This window comes from Onychostruthus taczanowskii, unplaced genomic scaffold (genome assembly GCF_017590055.1).
Source record: "Onychostruthus taczanowskii isolate IOZ18803 unplaced genomic scaffold, ASM1759005v1 scaffold31, whole genome shotgun sequence".
In the NCBI taxonomy this organism is placed as follows: Eukaryota; Metazoa; Chordata; class Aves; order Passeriformes; family Passeridae; genus Onychostruthus; species Onychostruthus taczanowskii.
The window spans coordinates 7,065,779-7,082,871 of record NW_024500461.1 but is presented as its reverse complement, the minus strand read 5'-3'; the positions used below and the strand labels follow the sequence as shown (position 1 = coordinate 7,082,871).

Genomic DNA, 17,093 nt, shown 5'->3' with positions numbered 1-17,093 from the left:
AACGTTGTTTTTTTTTCTCTATAGGTCTTTTTTTTCTGAAAGTCTGCAAACTTAATTCTAATGATCTTATTTTCTTTGTGAGTGAAACGGGATCATTTTTAATATCCTCTGGTTTTAGAGCAAACTTATTATTATAGAGTTCAGATTTTAGTATTACAAACTACTATTTTTCAGTGCTAAAAAATATTCAAAAATTTCTTTTTTTCTAAAGAGTCTGTGCTCTTGATTGAAAATTTAAGATAATCTGTGAAGACTCTACAGATCTAAAAGACAGCACTCTGCTGTTGTTGATGCCATCCAGCTCTTCCTGAGCAGAGAAGAAAAATATATTTGACTATCAAATGTTTTAGTCATCTTCCCTTTTCAGTATTTTTTCTCTGAGACACTCTAGCCTCCTATTGAAGTGATAATTTTTAGGCTATAATACAGAAATAATGTTAAAAAACAAAGAATAAAAACATTGTATCTAATATGCATAAATTGTCAACTACCTCTGATCTCCATTTTTCCTTTACAACCAAAACACAAAAAGAATTATTTTAACAGAGGGTCATTTTAGAAGCAATTTGTTAACTTCATAAATATGAACTGAAATTGCATTCTTACCTTAAAAAGTGTTGCAGAAAAATAGCAGTATTTTGTTCTTAATCTCATCTTTGATGTTGTTATATACCTAAAGCACAACAAATAATAAGAAATATGAATGTACCCATCAATATAAACTATTCAAATCCTTAGGATTTTAGTCTAATGTGATAATAATACTAACACAATCTAGATGTTTTTCCTACTGGAAAACAACTGCCTGCTTTTAAATAGGTGCTCAGCCACACCATGCAAAGACATTTTTGACTGAAGACATACCTAGACAAAGGGAGTTGTCTAGATTATCTTCAAACTTACAGGAGAAACACAAGCAATCTAAGGGCAAACTCCATCTCATAGAAAACTAAAAAGATAAAGCAGATTAGGCAACTCACACTTTAAAGTATTTCTTTCCAAAAAAGAAGCCAAAGATAACTAATACATGGAGTTTAACATGGCAGGTATCTAGCTGAATGCAATGATTCCCACAGTACCTCACCAGAGCCTTAAACCATCCTGGTAGCAGGATACTCCTATGATTAACAATCCTAGAAATCTTTACTTCAATATTAGAATCCTTTAATCTGCCTTCTACGTCCTATGACCAAGTTGCTGTAGAAAGAGCAACTCAAGAGAAAGCTGTTTAACTGTCCAAGTCAGGTCTAAACAAAAGAACCACCTGAGAGAGAAGCCAGGAAGACAGCTCCCTCCAAATCCTGCCAGGATTTGGAATGGACATATTTAGCAGCAAGGGATAGTATCCAGTGCAGCAAACAGGTGCCACAAACACCTGTAAAAGCAGCTGGGGACTTGGTCTCACCAAACTGGACCCAAGACTGAACCACAGCTCTGGATTAGAAGAGACGTCATTTGTAATGAAGTTAAACTCACTCCTTTTCCTTTTGGGTGCTAATTCTAAGTGTGGCAATGCCACTTCATCCTGAAATACCCATGCTAGTACTTGCAAAGCTACCTTGGCTTACAGATATTTTACAGTGCTATTAATACGACCTGCTTCACAGGTAAGGCAATTTACTTAAGGATGGAACTCTGCCCTTTCATGGTTATAGTGTTTCTAAGGTCATTTAATGCTGTCTTGGGTACCTCTAGATTTATATTTTGTACATACATTGAGGAACAGCTCAGAATACATTCACAGTGTTTTACCAGCAGTCAAGGACTACTGGATGGAAATATTTATTGATGGTAGATTTTTATACAGTAATTCAAATTTCATTTAGTTATAATTCATCATAAAACTAGTACTTTAGGCCGTAAATCTGACCTCAAGATACATTAATATTTAATATGTGCAGTAACTTGGGAAATGTGACATTTTGATTGAAAATCAATACAATTGTAAAATCCTTGCACTTATGACTTTTTATCATTTTGTTTTCCTTTAATGATCTCTCCATATAACATACAGCTGCATTTATGATCAAAGATGAGCACTCTAGAAAAGAGAACAAACAATATTCTCCAAAGAAGCAAATTTCTCCCTGAAAGGAAAAATTACTCTGCTTTTGATGAGTCCTTTTTATAACGACTCATTATTGGTTTTTAATTAATTTGAAGTTGCCTCATATCTTGGATGAGCAATTTGTTTAAAATACTATAGAAATACACATATGGGTAAGATACTTACTGAGCTATCTTAGCCACTAGGACTGCTGCATGTAAACATCCCCAAGCTCCAGCCTGAGAAAGAAATTTCTGACTCACATCATTTGATCTTCCAACTGCAAAGCAGTCTGTAGCATCTTTTGGAAAACTTAACTCTTGCCAGGTGTTAAGAGCATCAGCAATGTCGAGTGTTTCATCAAAGGATTGACACCAGTATTTAAAAGCAGCTCTGTAATAAAAAATAACATCACATTGCTGACATTTTCCAAAGTGGAAGATAAGACCTGCTTCATTTTTCCTTTATTACTTGAGATTTAACTAACTCTGATTGGATCAAAAACTGAAATACAGTTTCTACAACACAAAAAAAAGAGATACCATTCCTGGTCAAGACATTTATTTGGACTCAAATTAAATCCTCAAGCCATAGACATTACTTCTTTAAAACACAAAAACATATAATTAATTTGCTTACTGGCAATTAGGTAGTTAAGATAAATAAACAATGTATAGGAAAAAGCCCTCTCAAAACACAGCTAATAATAAATTAGATGAAAGAAGTTATATGGACTAGTGGACAGCACAAGAACTTACAAGACAGTTGAGAGAAATAGGACTGACAATTTAAAAAAATGAAACTCTGCTCATTTTTTAACCAGTAACTATGTACCTTTTATTTCCAATATAAAAGTGAAGATTTCCAAGTTCATGTAGAGCCTGTACCTTGAGGTCTCTCTGGTTACTCATTTCAAGGATTCCTGTAATTTGTTTTTAATCAATTAAAAAAAACCCACATTGTCATATCATTAAATCGGTTACGGAACCTTGAACAAGTTTGGCATGAGTAGACATGAATTCACATGTAATTCAATGCACAAATATTTTTTTAATTTGTTGGTCTTGTATATTTTACCTTCAAATGTACCATTTCTTATTACAACTAACTTTGAAAGCAAAAATAAGATATATGGACCTGTTTACATAATCGTTTGTATTTTTGTTTTGTCAGACTCTCAAATTTCTTCCTGTTCACAAGATAAACTGGAAAGCAGATCACTGGCCCTGCTAAACAACTCTGCCTGCATACAGCCCAGTAGCACTCTCACAGACACATTTTTGTAACCTGTGCTGCAAATAAAACCACTTAGAGCTACTACACTTGACCTGTTTAGCCACACAGCAAAATCAGGTAAATAGTGAGGAGCTGGGACTATATGAGTAAAGCCATACCAGAATGTAAGATGCAAGCCAAGTAACTAGATCAGATATCCAAATGCAAAGAATCTAAAGCTTGTTTGCTAGGAAAAAAAACTGTCATGGAATTAAAATTAATCTGCTAAACATTATATCAAATTCTGAATTGGGGATTAATCAGCATAACACCACTGAAGTAATTCTTCTTCATAAAATGAGATAACCATAGCAATTATGAACCAACTAGGATCTAATGCAGATTTCCTCAATCAAGAAGAAGAAGGTCGAACATCCCTGGAAACCAGCCTTCAGACAGTTACAGCTGCCTGACAGAGGAAAAATAACAACAGAATAAACATATATACACAGATAGGCAGAATGTTGTTACTTCTTATCTGTAAGCAGAAATTTATGAAAAAAAATTACCTATAGTTTGTTCATAGGAAGATATAATTACTGAAAGGTGTGACTTTGGTATTGGTCTACTTTCAACCGTACTGGAGAAATTATATTTTTCTTGAGAAAGGTCACATGGTGTCGGTAGAAATATCACTTCATCTACTGCATTAAATTTCAGCTTTCTGCTTGAAGAGATATGACTGCTAATTGCTCTTCCAGTATTTTCTAGATTAGAAAAGTGATTTATATGATCAGTTTGGAAAAGTATTATACTATTTCTAGCACCCCAAATATTTCCACACCATGTTAATCAAACAAATATAAAATTCCTGTGTACCCTATTTCCATTTGGTTTTCTATGCTCTGATTCTGTGTGTCTCCTAATTACACTCATTGGACATAATTCAATGGTCAGTGCAACCAAAGGGTATGTGCTCTGTTAGGCAAAACAAATTTGGGAAGATCTGCCAGTCAGTCCTCTGACAGAGGTATGGCTGCAGACAGACAGGTGACACAGCTGCATGAAAAACAAATTATCATCCAACTACTAGACAAATCATAGGAAATAAGGCTTAGAGCTTGTGCTTATAGAACTTCGAAATTAACTTCATATTCTATATTTTTTCTAATTGTCAGTAACTAAAACTTGAATTTAGAAAAATCTGTTCCTTTCACTCTTTGCTATTTTAACTGCATATACACTTTATTAACGGTGAAACACTTCAATGGATCACTTACCTTGTGTGTGTGCAAGAAATAATGAAAGTAGTTTCCTGCTGTGTCTCAGTGCTCTGCTTTGATATTTAGATTTTTCTAGAGTTTCTTTAAAACATTTCAGTGTATCATTCACATCAAGAGGCACACAAACTAGGGCTTTTGCTTGATTGTGATCTAAAAGGAATTAGTAATTATGGAGACAAATATTATAATATGTAAATAAATATTTTCAGTAAATCACCCTGTAAAACATATTTGAACATTTTCATAAATCCAAAACTAAAGTATATTAAAATATTCCCCCTTTTTCCCTGTTGCTTTATGAATTAAAGCAAATTATTAACCAACAGGAACATTAATTCTGTCAATAACAATGCTGATTCACATTAACCTATGGGTATATTGCTGGATATCCGAAAATAACAAAACTGGACCAAGACCAACATGCTGCCTCATAGGCTGTAGGTTATCTGGTACCTGCTTTTCTCTGATTTCAGACATAGTCTGAATATATTTTGAAAGATCTTGACAACATTACAATCCATCCAAAATATCAAGAACACTAATCTGAAGACAAAGCTCAGTTTATAATAAAAGAAAATTTGTAGGAGAAATGGAAGACTATGATAAGGAAAGGAAACAGAATTTTTAAAAAATTCAGTATGATACAAAGACCAAACTCTGGGAGAAAAGAGAACACACAACACTGATTTGTGCTCTGACCTGTGGAATCAGTATTCTTTGGAAGATTGAAAAAGCATCCACGAAAAACCCCTTCACTGGCAGAACGAGCAACAGGCAGCTGTAATTTGTACCCTATGTAGTTTCTGCATCTCATCTAAAAAGCAGGATTTGTTTAATAAGAACTGAATAATATTAAGAAAAATTAACATTTGGTTCTCACAGTTAAATATCTATATACTCAGTCATATGACAAAGTAAAAAGAGGACTAATTAAGAAAGACACCAGTGGCCCATAACTAGTACTCCTGTCAGTAAGAGGTGAAACATTCACACCTAAATATTGGATATAAGTGTTTCAAAGTTACTGCACTAAACTCGTCTCTCACTTGGTATTTGCCATAATCATTAGCAACTCCTTGATGTTCTGCAAATATTCCACCTTTTTTTCTCCAGATGAATGCCTGCTTGCACAGAACCTGTCACTAAGCATGCCTAAAGGACATGTTGCCTGGGAAACACAATGGAATGCTAAATACAGAGGTACAAAATAGCTCCAAAGCAAGTAGCAACAGCAGCCTAACTCTGGCAGAGAAGCAAACTTACAGACTTCTATAAAGGACTAATCCACAAATGACTTTTTATTTTGTTAATGTAGTTACACCACTTCAGAAGCAGAAGGACCAACAGAACTAGTTCTAGAATTCTCTGAATGGCATTTACTTATGAAATGTAACCATAAACTCCAAATTTCATACCTGAAATCCTTATTACTATTAGCTAACCCTAGTCTTTAATCTGTAAGCTGTCTTTCAAAACTATGATTACTTTCCACAGCTCAGTTATCAGCACCGTGAAGGGGTTTGCTATGGTGCCCTTCTATAGACAAAGACCATGTTTGAATGGCTGGGCCAGAGAGAGTCAGCAGGAAATGGAGAACACAGAGCTCCTCAGCTGCCCTTGTGAGCCACGGATGCCTTCTGAGTCCCTGCATGCCCTGGGCACCGCTGTGCTGTGGTAACCCCATGTTCATGTTCAGAACAAACCTCTTTGATATTCCAAATCCCACTTCACCCTCCTCTCCTTCAAGTCCTTTCTTTACTGATAGAAACATCCTAAAAATATCCACAGTGAGACAGACTTCAGCAAAACTTCTTAGAAATAAACTTTACATTTAAAAAATGGAAAACTCTAATTTCTAATAGATAATTCAATGAAAAATTTCCAAGTGGCACTGTTAAGTAAATATATAGAGCCATGGCTTTTAATGAGAGGAACTTGCTTAGGGGTCCTTTTGGTGATAATCAAGTTTTTAAAAGTTTTTTTATCCGCAATGTCAGTGTTTGGTTTAACTCAATTTTATTAACTTTTGGAGCAGTGTTCCAATGCAGAAACAAAGCAATATCCAAATAAATATTTTAAGGTTAAAAGAGTGGCATCAAGAAATGACATGAAATTAGACTTAGGCTTATTATATAGAATGGGTATGTTGTGCATGGAAGAAATGTCCTCTGGATCACCTGCTGCTCTTGGAATCATGTCATACAAGCCTTTTCATGCACTTCAGTCAATTATGTTCATTAATTTGTTATAATTGACTATTTGGGAACACATAAGAAAGCATATTAAGCTAATCAGTGAATGTGCTTCTCCACATTTAGCTCACATTAAGAGTCAGTGCCCCAACAAGAAATCTGCGTTTCACCTTTTGTGCATCATCAGACAGATATTTTGTGAAATGAGATTCATGGCTGTCTGAGCCACTGAACTGCTGTATCCTCTCCAGCAGCTGCCTCTGAGCATACACCAGCAGTGGACTCACTTGTTCTGTGAACCTCTCACTAGAAAAAAAACAAAGTGTAGTAATTAAGCAATATAATGGTATATTAAACTATATAATGTTAACTTCTTCCGTTTTTATTAAACCTGGTGTAACTTACTGTGTAAATATGTTAAACTGAACAGCTATGTGCACCAGTGCTTCCCATTTCTTCATTTGATACAACAATTCTATTGTTTTAAGAAACAGATTACATATCCATCTCAGGTCAACCACGTTCACATCATCCATGGGAGGCTGGGGATGAAGACTAGAACCACCATTCTCATCCACAATACCTCCCAAACAACTGGGAATGCAAAAGTCTCCTTCGGGATCCACAATCTACAGTGAAGAAACATTATTATACCTGTTATTTTCAAATGTGCTTTCAGGACAAATCAGTTACAGAGATCAGAAAGTACTGTAATCATCTAAAAAACTTGTTAGACTTGTTAGCACTTGAAGATAACCAGAATATAATGCAAGAAAGAGAAAACTCTCTCCAGAGAAAATGTGATAATCAAGAGTTACCTTAATAAAATAATTTTTACCTTAAGAGAACTGCTTGCTTGTAGGTCAATTATCATATCAATGATCATGTCTGACGCAAAATAAAATGGCAACCAGATGGTATTGCAAAGAAAATCCCAGGTGATGGGAAATGCATCCATATGGGAATGTGACTGGTTAGCAATCAATTGACATTCTTGAGTATAGTTCCAAAGCTCTCGACAAGCATTTTGAAGCAAAGTCCAGTGGCCACCACGGTGAGCAAGAACCTGTGTATACCATTCAAAATATAAATATACCTTGGAAAGGCAGAAATTAAAAGCTTCATTCTTTTATTGCAAAACTTAGGCATAAGTAATCTTTCAGAATTACAGTCTAGGCACTATATTTATATAGTGCCTAGGCACTATATATTACCTTGGAAAGGCAGAAATTAAAAGCTTCATTCTTTTATTGCAAAACTTAGGCATAAGTAATCTTTCAGAATTACAGTCTAGGCACTACAGAACCTTATTTTTTACCTTTTCATAGAAGGACTAATTTAGGACTGAATTTAATTGTAGGTTTTGGTGTGAGAATAAGAAATAAAAAATAATTCACACCACCATATGTGTGCTTTTACTTGGTTTTAGAAGGTTTTATGGGAAGAGTAGTTAGTCTGCATTTCCCTTCAACCACTCGTTGTCCTGTTTCTAGTGTGAGATTCACTAAGACCTGTAAAAAGAAAGTTAAATCTGCAAGTATTTTCAGAAAAATTCAACAAACGTGAGAAGGAAAATTACAAAGGTGGAATGAAAAATAGAACAACTACATAAATTATTGAATGTTTGATAGAAATATAGATTATGATAGGTGATATGGCTGACATTTCATACATTGTACTTGGATATTCTTCAGAAGATGAAAAAACATTACTTTTAAACAGTGATTTTTTTTAAATTTTCTGAGGTCTTTTCATGTAAAAAGTAGTAAGTATTGCAAGACATGCTTAATGCATTAATTACTAATGCTTAGAAATATATAGTGTAATAAGAAACCAACCACATGTTACCATTGCTCTTTTCAAATGCAAGAAGATGCTTGTAAAATGCTTCAGTAAAAGGGTATTTGATGGAAACTGGTCCTGTTTTTCAGTCTTTGCTGTTCGACTTCGAGGACCTCGACTCTGTTTATTTCTGGTTTTAGGAGATTTACCTGTAACTGAAAATGAAAAGTTCGCTTTTCACTAAACTCTTAAAATTGAGTTTAAGTTCTCAAAAAAAAAAGAAAAAAACAGTCAGATACGTTTTTCCTGTGGCAGCTAAATACTTAAATGTTAGGAAATGCCAATGTTAAGGTTATCATGTTTGTAAGGTTATGGTATTTCAAATACAAGATGCTTTTACTTAGGAATTGGGATGAAAACAAGTTTGAGCAAAATAATAATGGCTCACAAATAGCTTTCAGTCTCAAAGTCAAAACACAATCCTCATTTAAGTTCTAGGAAGAAATCACCACGACAAGAAATCTCCTGGCAAGCTTGCAAGAATTTTCTTAAACAGAAACCTCTTAAAAGAGATGTTAGGAAGAAACAAGGATTTCTGATAAATTCTGTGGTATGTGTGGAATTCCTTCATTATTTAATTCACTATCAAATATCCTCCAAGAGGAAAGGCAAAGGTTCATGGTAGTGGAATATGGTAATATCTGAACTACAGGATTCAGGCGGAAGCTAATTCCAAGCTATATAATACTTGAACTCTCTGGCAAACTACACATTTTACATAATTCTTTTAATCATAACTGTTGCAAATGCTAGGAGATAGTAAAGAGGACTTTTATCGGGTTTGATATTTACAGCCATGGCTGTAGAGCCATTGAAAAGACCAGGCCTGTGACGACTTGTTGAATTTCTGGTGCCTATGCAGACTTTGTGCTGACTTGTACACTACCACTGACATCTGAGGAAATCAAAGTCCTGCATTTCACAATTACCCAGAGATAGGAGCCTTTTGGCTCCCTGTTGAAACCTCATAGAGTAAAAATAGCTAGAATAATAATAAATGTTAAATGTGAAAGACAGAGAAATTAAATAAAAGTGGTAGAAAATAAATTGTTCCTGAGGTAGCATCTGACACAGGGAAACACTGGGGAGAAAGCAGTAGAGAAGGAAAATTAAATTCTACTTAAAAATTGAAAGATAATAATAAGCTTCAGTCTATAATTTTAAAAACTACTTACAGAAAAACCCAGGAAAATTTTGACCTGCTAGGAAATGTAAAGGAAACTACCAACCAATTACAAACCTCAGAAACTGAAAGAAATTATCAATGCATGCAGAATAATTGAGAATATTATCAATTTAATATGTGTAGGTAGTGTGGTATCTGCAAATTAAAGCTAGTATCATTATTCTTTTTTAAACTTACAAACTTACTAATAAATTATAGGATAAAGAATACCTGATTGATAAAATGTAACATATTTATTAATAGAGTAAACAATGCTCAGAATGACTAGATATGCCACATCACTTACTATTCAGTATCACTTCTTTTATACTAGGTATGCCAAACAAATATGGAGGACAATTGAAACTTAGAAATGTCTTCTATTAACTTGGCAAGACTGACTGTTTTTCCAAAGGTGAGGTGGACAACTAATGATGGAGATCAAGACAGACAGAAACCAAGAAAAACAAAAAGTTAAGTTGCAACTGATTTCAGCTGTGCACCAATAAAAATTCTTACATGTTTGGGTTTCAGTCTCTTCTGACTTTGTAAGGAGAGGAGCTGTTGGTTTTCCCAAGTTATCATCTGCAGCCTCCCTTGCCAGTACAGTGCCAGAATTGTTTAATGAGAATATCTCAGGATCCAAAATATTGTAACTGCAGAATGGGAGAAAGAGAAGAAAACACAAAAAAAACCCCCATGTACAGTATGAAAAAGATTTTTTTTATGTACATACACAAAATTCAGTGTCTCAGAAGTGATTACTTTCCAGCAGCTTTAGGAATAAAAAATAATGAATGATAGCCAAATATTATAAGGAACAAAAAAATAAGTTGGTGTAGTATATTTCAAAGCTTTCATCTCACCAATGAAGTCAGCAACCAAAACTGTGCCTGATGTCCACAGGATGGAAAGCAAAACTTTTCACATAGTAAAAAGTAATTTCTATTTAAAAGCTGAACTGTTCCTATGAATATATTGTAATTCAGATCTGTCTGCATTAACAGCAATAACACAATTATCTCTATTAATAGCAAGCACTGATTGTGCAGTAAGATGTACCTGTCCAGATGCTGTGAACCACTAATTCCAATGTTATATTGCTCTTCCAGGTTCCTTTTAAATAGGTGGTAGTGTGCAACTGCCAGATAGATATTCATCTGAGACTTCCAGGGCATCTCTTCAAGACACAATTGACAGAACTGACTCCGAGTTACGTATTTACTCAGCAGCATCACTAACGTTTGATGAGCTAATTTCGTCAACTTATCCCTAATTTTCCTAAACAAAAACATATGAAGTAGTAAAAAATGAAAATCTGTTTTCTTGAAGCTCTAGAAAAAAATGTCCTGGTAAAGATACGCCAATAGTCCCTTGCATATCTCCAGATTTATATGCATAAGCACATAAGCACATGACATATTTCTAAATAAAATACTTTTGCTTTAGTCAAGAAAAGCAACAGTGCTTTCCCTCTTTAAGTGTACTTAACACACAATAAATCCTATTCCATATTTTACCAGCTTCTATAAGATAATTGTCTTAGTACTTTGAAGAGTTTAGATCATTTTGAAGTTATTTGTCCCTGAATTGTACAGATTATTATAGCAAATATAATGTGCTTCCAAGTCAATTCAGGAGGGTCTTCTATTATACTATAAATCTGGATTTTTTTTTTTTTTATTGCTTTGCTTTGGTAGTTAAGCACATCCAGTATGAAGAGAACACAATATTTCAAATCCGGATTCCTGCCTTTAATTTCCAGCCAAAGTTTTTTAAGGTTTCCCTGAGAGATTAAAAAATTCTGTATTATTTCACAAACATATAATGCTATATTCAAACCAAATCTCATTTTTTAAAAATTAACTGTAAACTGATTTCTTTATTAATCTAAATTATTTTTCTGCCTGTTTTTCACCTTTAAAATGTGGGCAGAATAGTATACCACATACAATTTTGATTATGCTATACAGCATTACTGTTATGTAAGACACAAAAGAGCAGCTGATAAAAACCCAAGACAGGTTTAACATCCCCCCTTCTGCTGAAAGCCATGAAAATCATTTTAAGCAAGGTAGGGTTTCTTCTGGCAAAGAGGAATAATAACATTTTTGGATGGTTTAGGTGAAGATTTAGATTATATGGAAACTTTTTTTAGGTTATTTAAAACACTTCCAGAATCAGTTACATGATTGCTTATATGCAAATATTTATAGTTTTCTGTTTGCTAATTACTGAAATCGTAAGTGACCAAAGGACCAAGTTATGAACACTACACATTCTTTTAGGTCAGAAGGTAATGTTATTGGCAAGTTAACCAAACATAAACAAATATCTGCCAAAAGAAGAAGTGATATTTTTTTTAATCAAAAACCAGTTTTCTGGAAGGTGCAGAACAGATAGTCCAAAAAGTCTAGCACAAGGACCACAAAAATCATTCTGAAACTACTACTACTACTAAATTATTTATTTAATAATAAATATATTTAGTAGTAAATATTTTATTAGCTTTGTAAAAGATAAACTCGCCAACACAGTTTGAAAAGCACTATAATACACAGATTACCTGAGCTTTTCCACCTTGATGAATCAACATGCTCAAGCTAACACAACTGAAATACAATTTTTGATTATTAATACAAAGACTTGAAATTGTTAACAGCTATTAAACAGAAATGCAACACATTTTGTTTCCTTGAGTGGAAACCAATTTTATACTAAACTGCATCAGAAAAATGTGCAGAGAGGGATGCGCATAACTTAGTCTTTTTGATACAATAAAAAAAATAAAATACACACTTAATTGTAAACTAAATTTCAGTCAAAATATTTTTTCTGTATATGAGCCTGACGACTCCTTACTTTTGTGTTTCTGGAGAATTCATTACATCTGGATTTTTCATAAAATACTCTCTGAGAGGTCCTGTCTTAGGCACAGCATTTTTTGTTGGTTTATTTGAAGGTGATGCCTTTGGTTGCTTTGAAGGTGGGGTATTCTTTCCCTTTAAAATAAAAATCTTGCATCAAAATCTTAAATATACTTCAAATAATTATTTACACCTACACTACCAACCACTTGAGGTATAGAGCAGTTTGGCTTATGTAGGAACAGAACATAAAAAAATAAATCCTGGAAATGGTTGTCAAAATAACACTGCAAAAGAAATACCTAAAAAAATTCCTGAAAATGTCACAATTTTTCTGCAAAGTACATGTCAAATGCCTGACACAAAAAAGTCAGCCAGGTCTCTAAACATTTTCTTTTATATACCAGTGTTTTCATCACAGAAATAACGACAATTCTTTTCCTAATATTAGAAACAGTAAAACTTTGTAATGCAAAAATGGAGACAGAAAAACCCTTATCCTCTCTATCTATCTAAAAATCTATCTCAGATGCTAGAAGTATTTCAACATTACTAGAGGATTATGAGGGAGAAAACTCTTCCTCCAAAATAATACAAATCCATTGAGATTATTTGTATCTTCCAGTAAAATAAAAATTTATTTTAAATTAATTCTGAACAAAAATCCTTTATTGTGCAATTAAAACATCTGCACAAGGAGTCAACCACGAACAATTACTCACAAAAAAGTCTAAGTATGCATTGCACAAAAAGGCCTGAGCTGATCTCCTTTTCTGAATGTGATGATACCCAAGACATTTCCTATTACCACCATGTTCTTTTAAAGGGAGTAAGGAAAGGCAAGTTTCTTCTGATTTCGGAATTCCTTATTCTGACTCATCTCAAATTCCCACAATTGTTGGTCTTTCAGATGAATCCCATGCCAACTTTTCTTCCTGGTTTCAGAAGTGCAGAGGTCAGCTGAGGACTAAGTTTGTATTCCAAATTTTAGGAACTGTGGATGTCTCTAGATGAGATTTTCATGAGATGATTTTTTTAAATTTACTTTGTTCTTATGGTATTGCTACCCAGTAAAAATATACAACTCCTTAAAAATAGAACTCACTTTCTGAACTCCTGCAGCACTTGTGCTTTCTCCCAGAGTGAGAGATTTTACTTGTGCTGAAATTCCATCAGCACCGAGGAAAGTCTCATTCCTCCTGAAAAAAATGTTTTTTAAACCATCATTGTAATCATAATCATGTTAAACTCCTTTCATAGTAAAAGATTATCTTTGGGAAGATATAGAGCACATCAAGCAATTCCTATTTCATTTGCAATTTTAAATTCAAAAGACTTTCTTTTCTTTATCCTCTTAAGAAAATAGGAAGTGTTAATTTTCAAGGTTTATTATAGAAGTCTGGATTTATGAGTAACAACTAAATCACCTTCCTAATGCCCAGTAAAATAAAATAGTTTTCTTCATTATCCAAATTATATTACAGATTTTGCAAATAATTTCTTCATGTCCTATTGTTTTGGTCTCTTGTAACCACAATTCCTGTTCCCTAAAATATATATCTCATTTTCACTGATATTTGCCTTTCATATTTTAGATTTGATTATTTGCCTTTCATATTTTAGAAATACTGATGTGCTTTTTTAAAAACGGGATCTTCTCAGGTAAGTGTCTACACTTTGGCTCCATTTATCTTTTCCGCACAGAATTTTTTTGACACTATAGTAGGCCCTGATCAGTTTGCTTTGGATTTAACTCATCATACCTCCCCAAACTATGTCACCACCCCACAATAATAGCTGCGTAATCCTCTGTGTTCTAGGAGTCACGGAAATTACTCCTGATGGGTCTTCTGAAGGGTAAAACTTAAGAGTTTCTTTTGTAACTGTGACTCTCATGAGCCTAAGTAGGCTAATTAGGTGTTACACTACTACTGTAACAGAGATCTACCTTTTCAAGTTATTTTCCACACTCTCTGCCCACTCCAGAACACATTCAAACTTCTCTTCATTCAGGACTCTGCGCAAAAGTTGAACGAAGAACTCAAGGAAACGTCTTTGGCCTCTGAATTTAAGCACTGCAATAAGGTAACAAATAACATAGGTGTGCATGCTCTAACAGAATACTGAATCCAGCCAGAAGTACAGCTACATATGCCTCAAAGCACTTATTTATGTCATGTTGTGTACTCATAGTGACACTGAAATCAGGGATACACAATGGCAGTTGCTAAATGCTTCTTTTGATTTGGCATACAGAATCATAAGCTCACTCTATTTAATATACTCTTAGAATTACAAACAATATAGAGACAGATTTCTGTGAATTCCTCTTTCAGTGAAATAATTTAATGTGGAAATGGGGTATCTCAATTTTAAAAGAACATTCCATACAAAGAGAATCTTTGAAAACTTGGCACATTTTTTAAATTTACTTGTTTCTAAGGTTATTAGAGAACAAACATGATTCAATTTAAAATATTAATATTTTACATACTTAGCATGGGGGGGTGCTTGTGTGAAAGGAGGGTATTGGATTGAGAATTGATGTGTTAGAGGGGATTTGAGTGTTGGAGGACTGGGGGGAGGAAGAGTGTTTTGAAAGTGTTCCATTGTGGATTGTTACGTTTTTTTTCCCTTCCTTTTTGTGTCTATGTGGATTAATAAAGTGTTGTCTTTTTCCTCCATTCCAAAGTTAGAGCCTGCTTTGTTCTGTTCCCGGGTCACATCTCACAGTAACCATTTTGGAAATACACTTTTCATGGGGGCACTGGCACTGTGCCAGAGTCAATCCATGACAACACCCCAAATAATTGGTTGCATTCACTTCTCAATGTGTTTATACCGAGAACTTTTTATAAGCTATGTTTCACTTGATTTTGTATATTGGAGAACCAAATGAAGGTAACATTCTCAAGAGCTTATTCCAAGCAGGAATGAGATTGCTTTACTGGCAACTTCTGAAGTAAAGGAGCCCTTACAATTAATATAAACACCAACTACCCTACCTTCTCGATAAGCACTCTCTGATGTCCAACATGAAATTACAGGGTAGAGGAGCAAAGGAGATTCCTTTCCTGTAAGCTGTTTTCCAGGACCTGCATCAATAACCAAATGAAATCCATTATGAAAAGCAGTGAGAATATGCAAAAAACTCCACTTATAACTAACAAAAAAAATCCTTCTCCAGCACAGAGTGAGTCTGCTTTTAAATCTCTCACTGTCATGAGAGAGGATGTCTGGAGTTCATCAGAGGTCTTAAAGAGCCATGAAAATCATACGTGGAGAAGAATGTGCGGAAAGGACATGTCAAAAATGTATTTAAGGCTATACAGCAAGAACAGATCCCATGATACTGCTATTGACTAATGCTTACATTCATATTCTGTGTACGTACAATGTAAGTAGGTAGAGGATTCTTTTTTCTTAAGCTAAATATTAACAAAAATAGATGTTATTCAGTTATATTCTATAAATAATATACTTTATATGGAATACACAGATATGAACATTATACAGAATATATAGGACAATAACTTGGATTCAAGCTTCTGGCAGTTAAACACAACAGCTGATTAAACATCATCAGCTGACGAGCACCAAAACAATGTTACACATACTGCTTGTTATTTTTCTTTAATAAAGAAAAACAATCTACAAATTTTGTGCTTAGACAAGTCCTGTGGTTGAAAAACATCAATGCAACAAATCCCTGAAAAAAGCAAGATTAAAAATGCACTCTGGAACCAGTTGTAATTGTGGATCAATAGCTACAACCTCCAGTGAGAGCAATCAGTTTAGGACTGCTGAATGTAAATAATGTCCAACTAAGTAGGACAGCCAGCAGGAAAAGCAGACTTTTTAAAAATTCCTTTTTAGGACATCCTTTCTTTGTACTCTCTCCCATTTGACAAGTTCAAAAATATGTTGCTCCAAATAAGCATTTTCACAAAGAAAAATATGTCCCAAAATTTTTTAATAGGAAAATATTTGAAATTTCAGAATTTAAATTGTACCGTGTACGAAATAATTTTGTTTCCTCTTCTTTTGAAAGAAGCAGATTCAGCTCTTTTCCATTTTTCTTGGAGACTATCATCAGTGGAATGCTAAGTGTTGATCCAATTATAAGGATTTCCTATGACAAGGCTTTTTCCAAAGCATTATTAACAGCATGCCCTACAGGTGTGCACATTGTCCTAAACCATTAATACATATTTGTAAGGACAGCTGTAAGCTTTACATGGCCACACCAAAAGGCTTCTTCTCAATTTGTATCCTGAAACTATTGACAAATAGGCTATTTCAAAAGCAGAGCAGACTTTAGTGATCAATTATTTGCCAGCTATTGAATATGTGAGGTTTTTCTAACAATCCATTCATTTAACTTTCTATTAAGTAACTAACATGACTTTCAATTAACTTGCAGAACTTTTTCCTTATGTGACTTGTTCTGCAGGAATGTAGGCATCAATGTGAGCAAAACTG

The 17,093-nt window shown here is 34.0% G+C and overlaps 1 protein-coding gene across 1 annotated transcript in view; it reads right to left on the bottom strand.

Annotated features, from left to right (window-relative positions):
- CFAP54 (cilia and flagella associated protein 54) overlaps positions 1-17,093 on the bottom strand; it is a 102,864-nt gene that overhangs the window by 38,371 nt on the left and 47,400 nt on the right. The window contains exons 31-46 of the mRNA XM_041409744.1: positions 15,617-15,706; positions 14,560-14,686; positions 13,717-13,810; positions 12,607-12,746; positions 10,807-11,025; positions 10,264-10,400; positions 8,586-8,734; positions 7,576-7,803; positions 7,143-7,366; positions 6,908-7,043; positions 5,245-5,359; positions 4,543-4,695; positions 3,832-4,029; positions 2,882-2,969; positions 2,234-2,440; positions 607-673 (exon numbers count right to left, since the gene is read on the bottom strand). Of these exons, the coding sequence (XP_041265678.1) occupies positions 607-673; positions 2,234-2,440; positions 2,882-2,969; positions 3,832-4,029; positions 4,543-4,695; positions 5,245-5,359; positions 6,908-7,043; positions 7,143-7,366; positions 7,576-7,803; positions 8,586-8,734; positions 10,264-10,400; positions 10,807-11,025; positions 12,607-12,746; positions 13,717-13,810; positions 14,560-14,686; positions 15,617-15,706 (2,372 nt within the window). The remainder of the gene's footprint in view (positions 1-606; positions 674-2,233; positions 2,441-2,881; positions 2,970-3,831; positions 4,030-4,542; positions 4,696-5,244; positions 5,360-6,907; positions 7,044-7,142; positions 7,367-7,575; positions 7,804-8,585; positions 8,735-10,263; positions 10,401-10,806; positions 11,026-12,606; positions 12,747-13,716; positions 13,811-14,559; positions 14,687-15,616; positions 15,707-17,093) is intronic.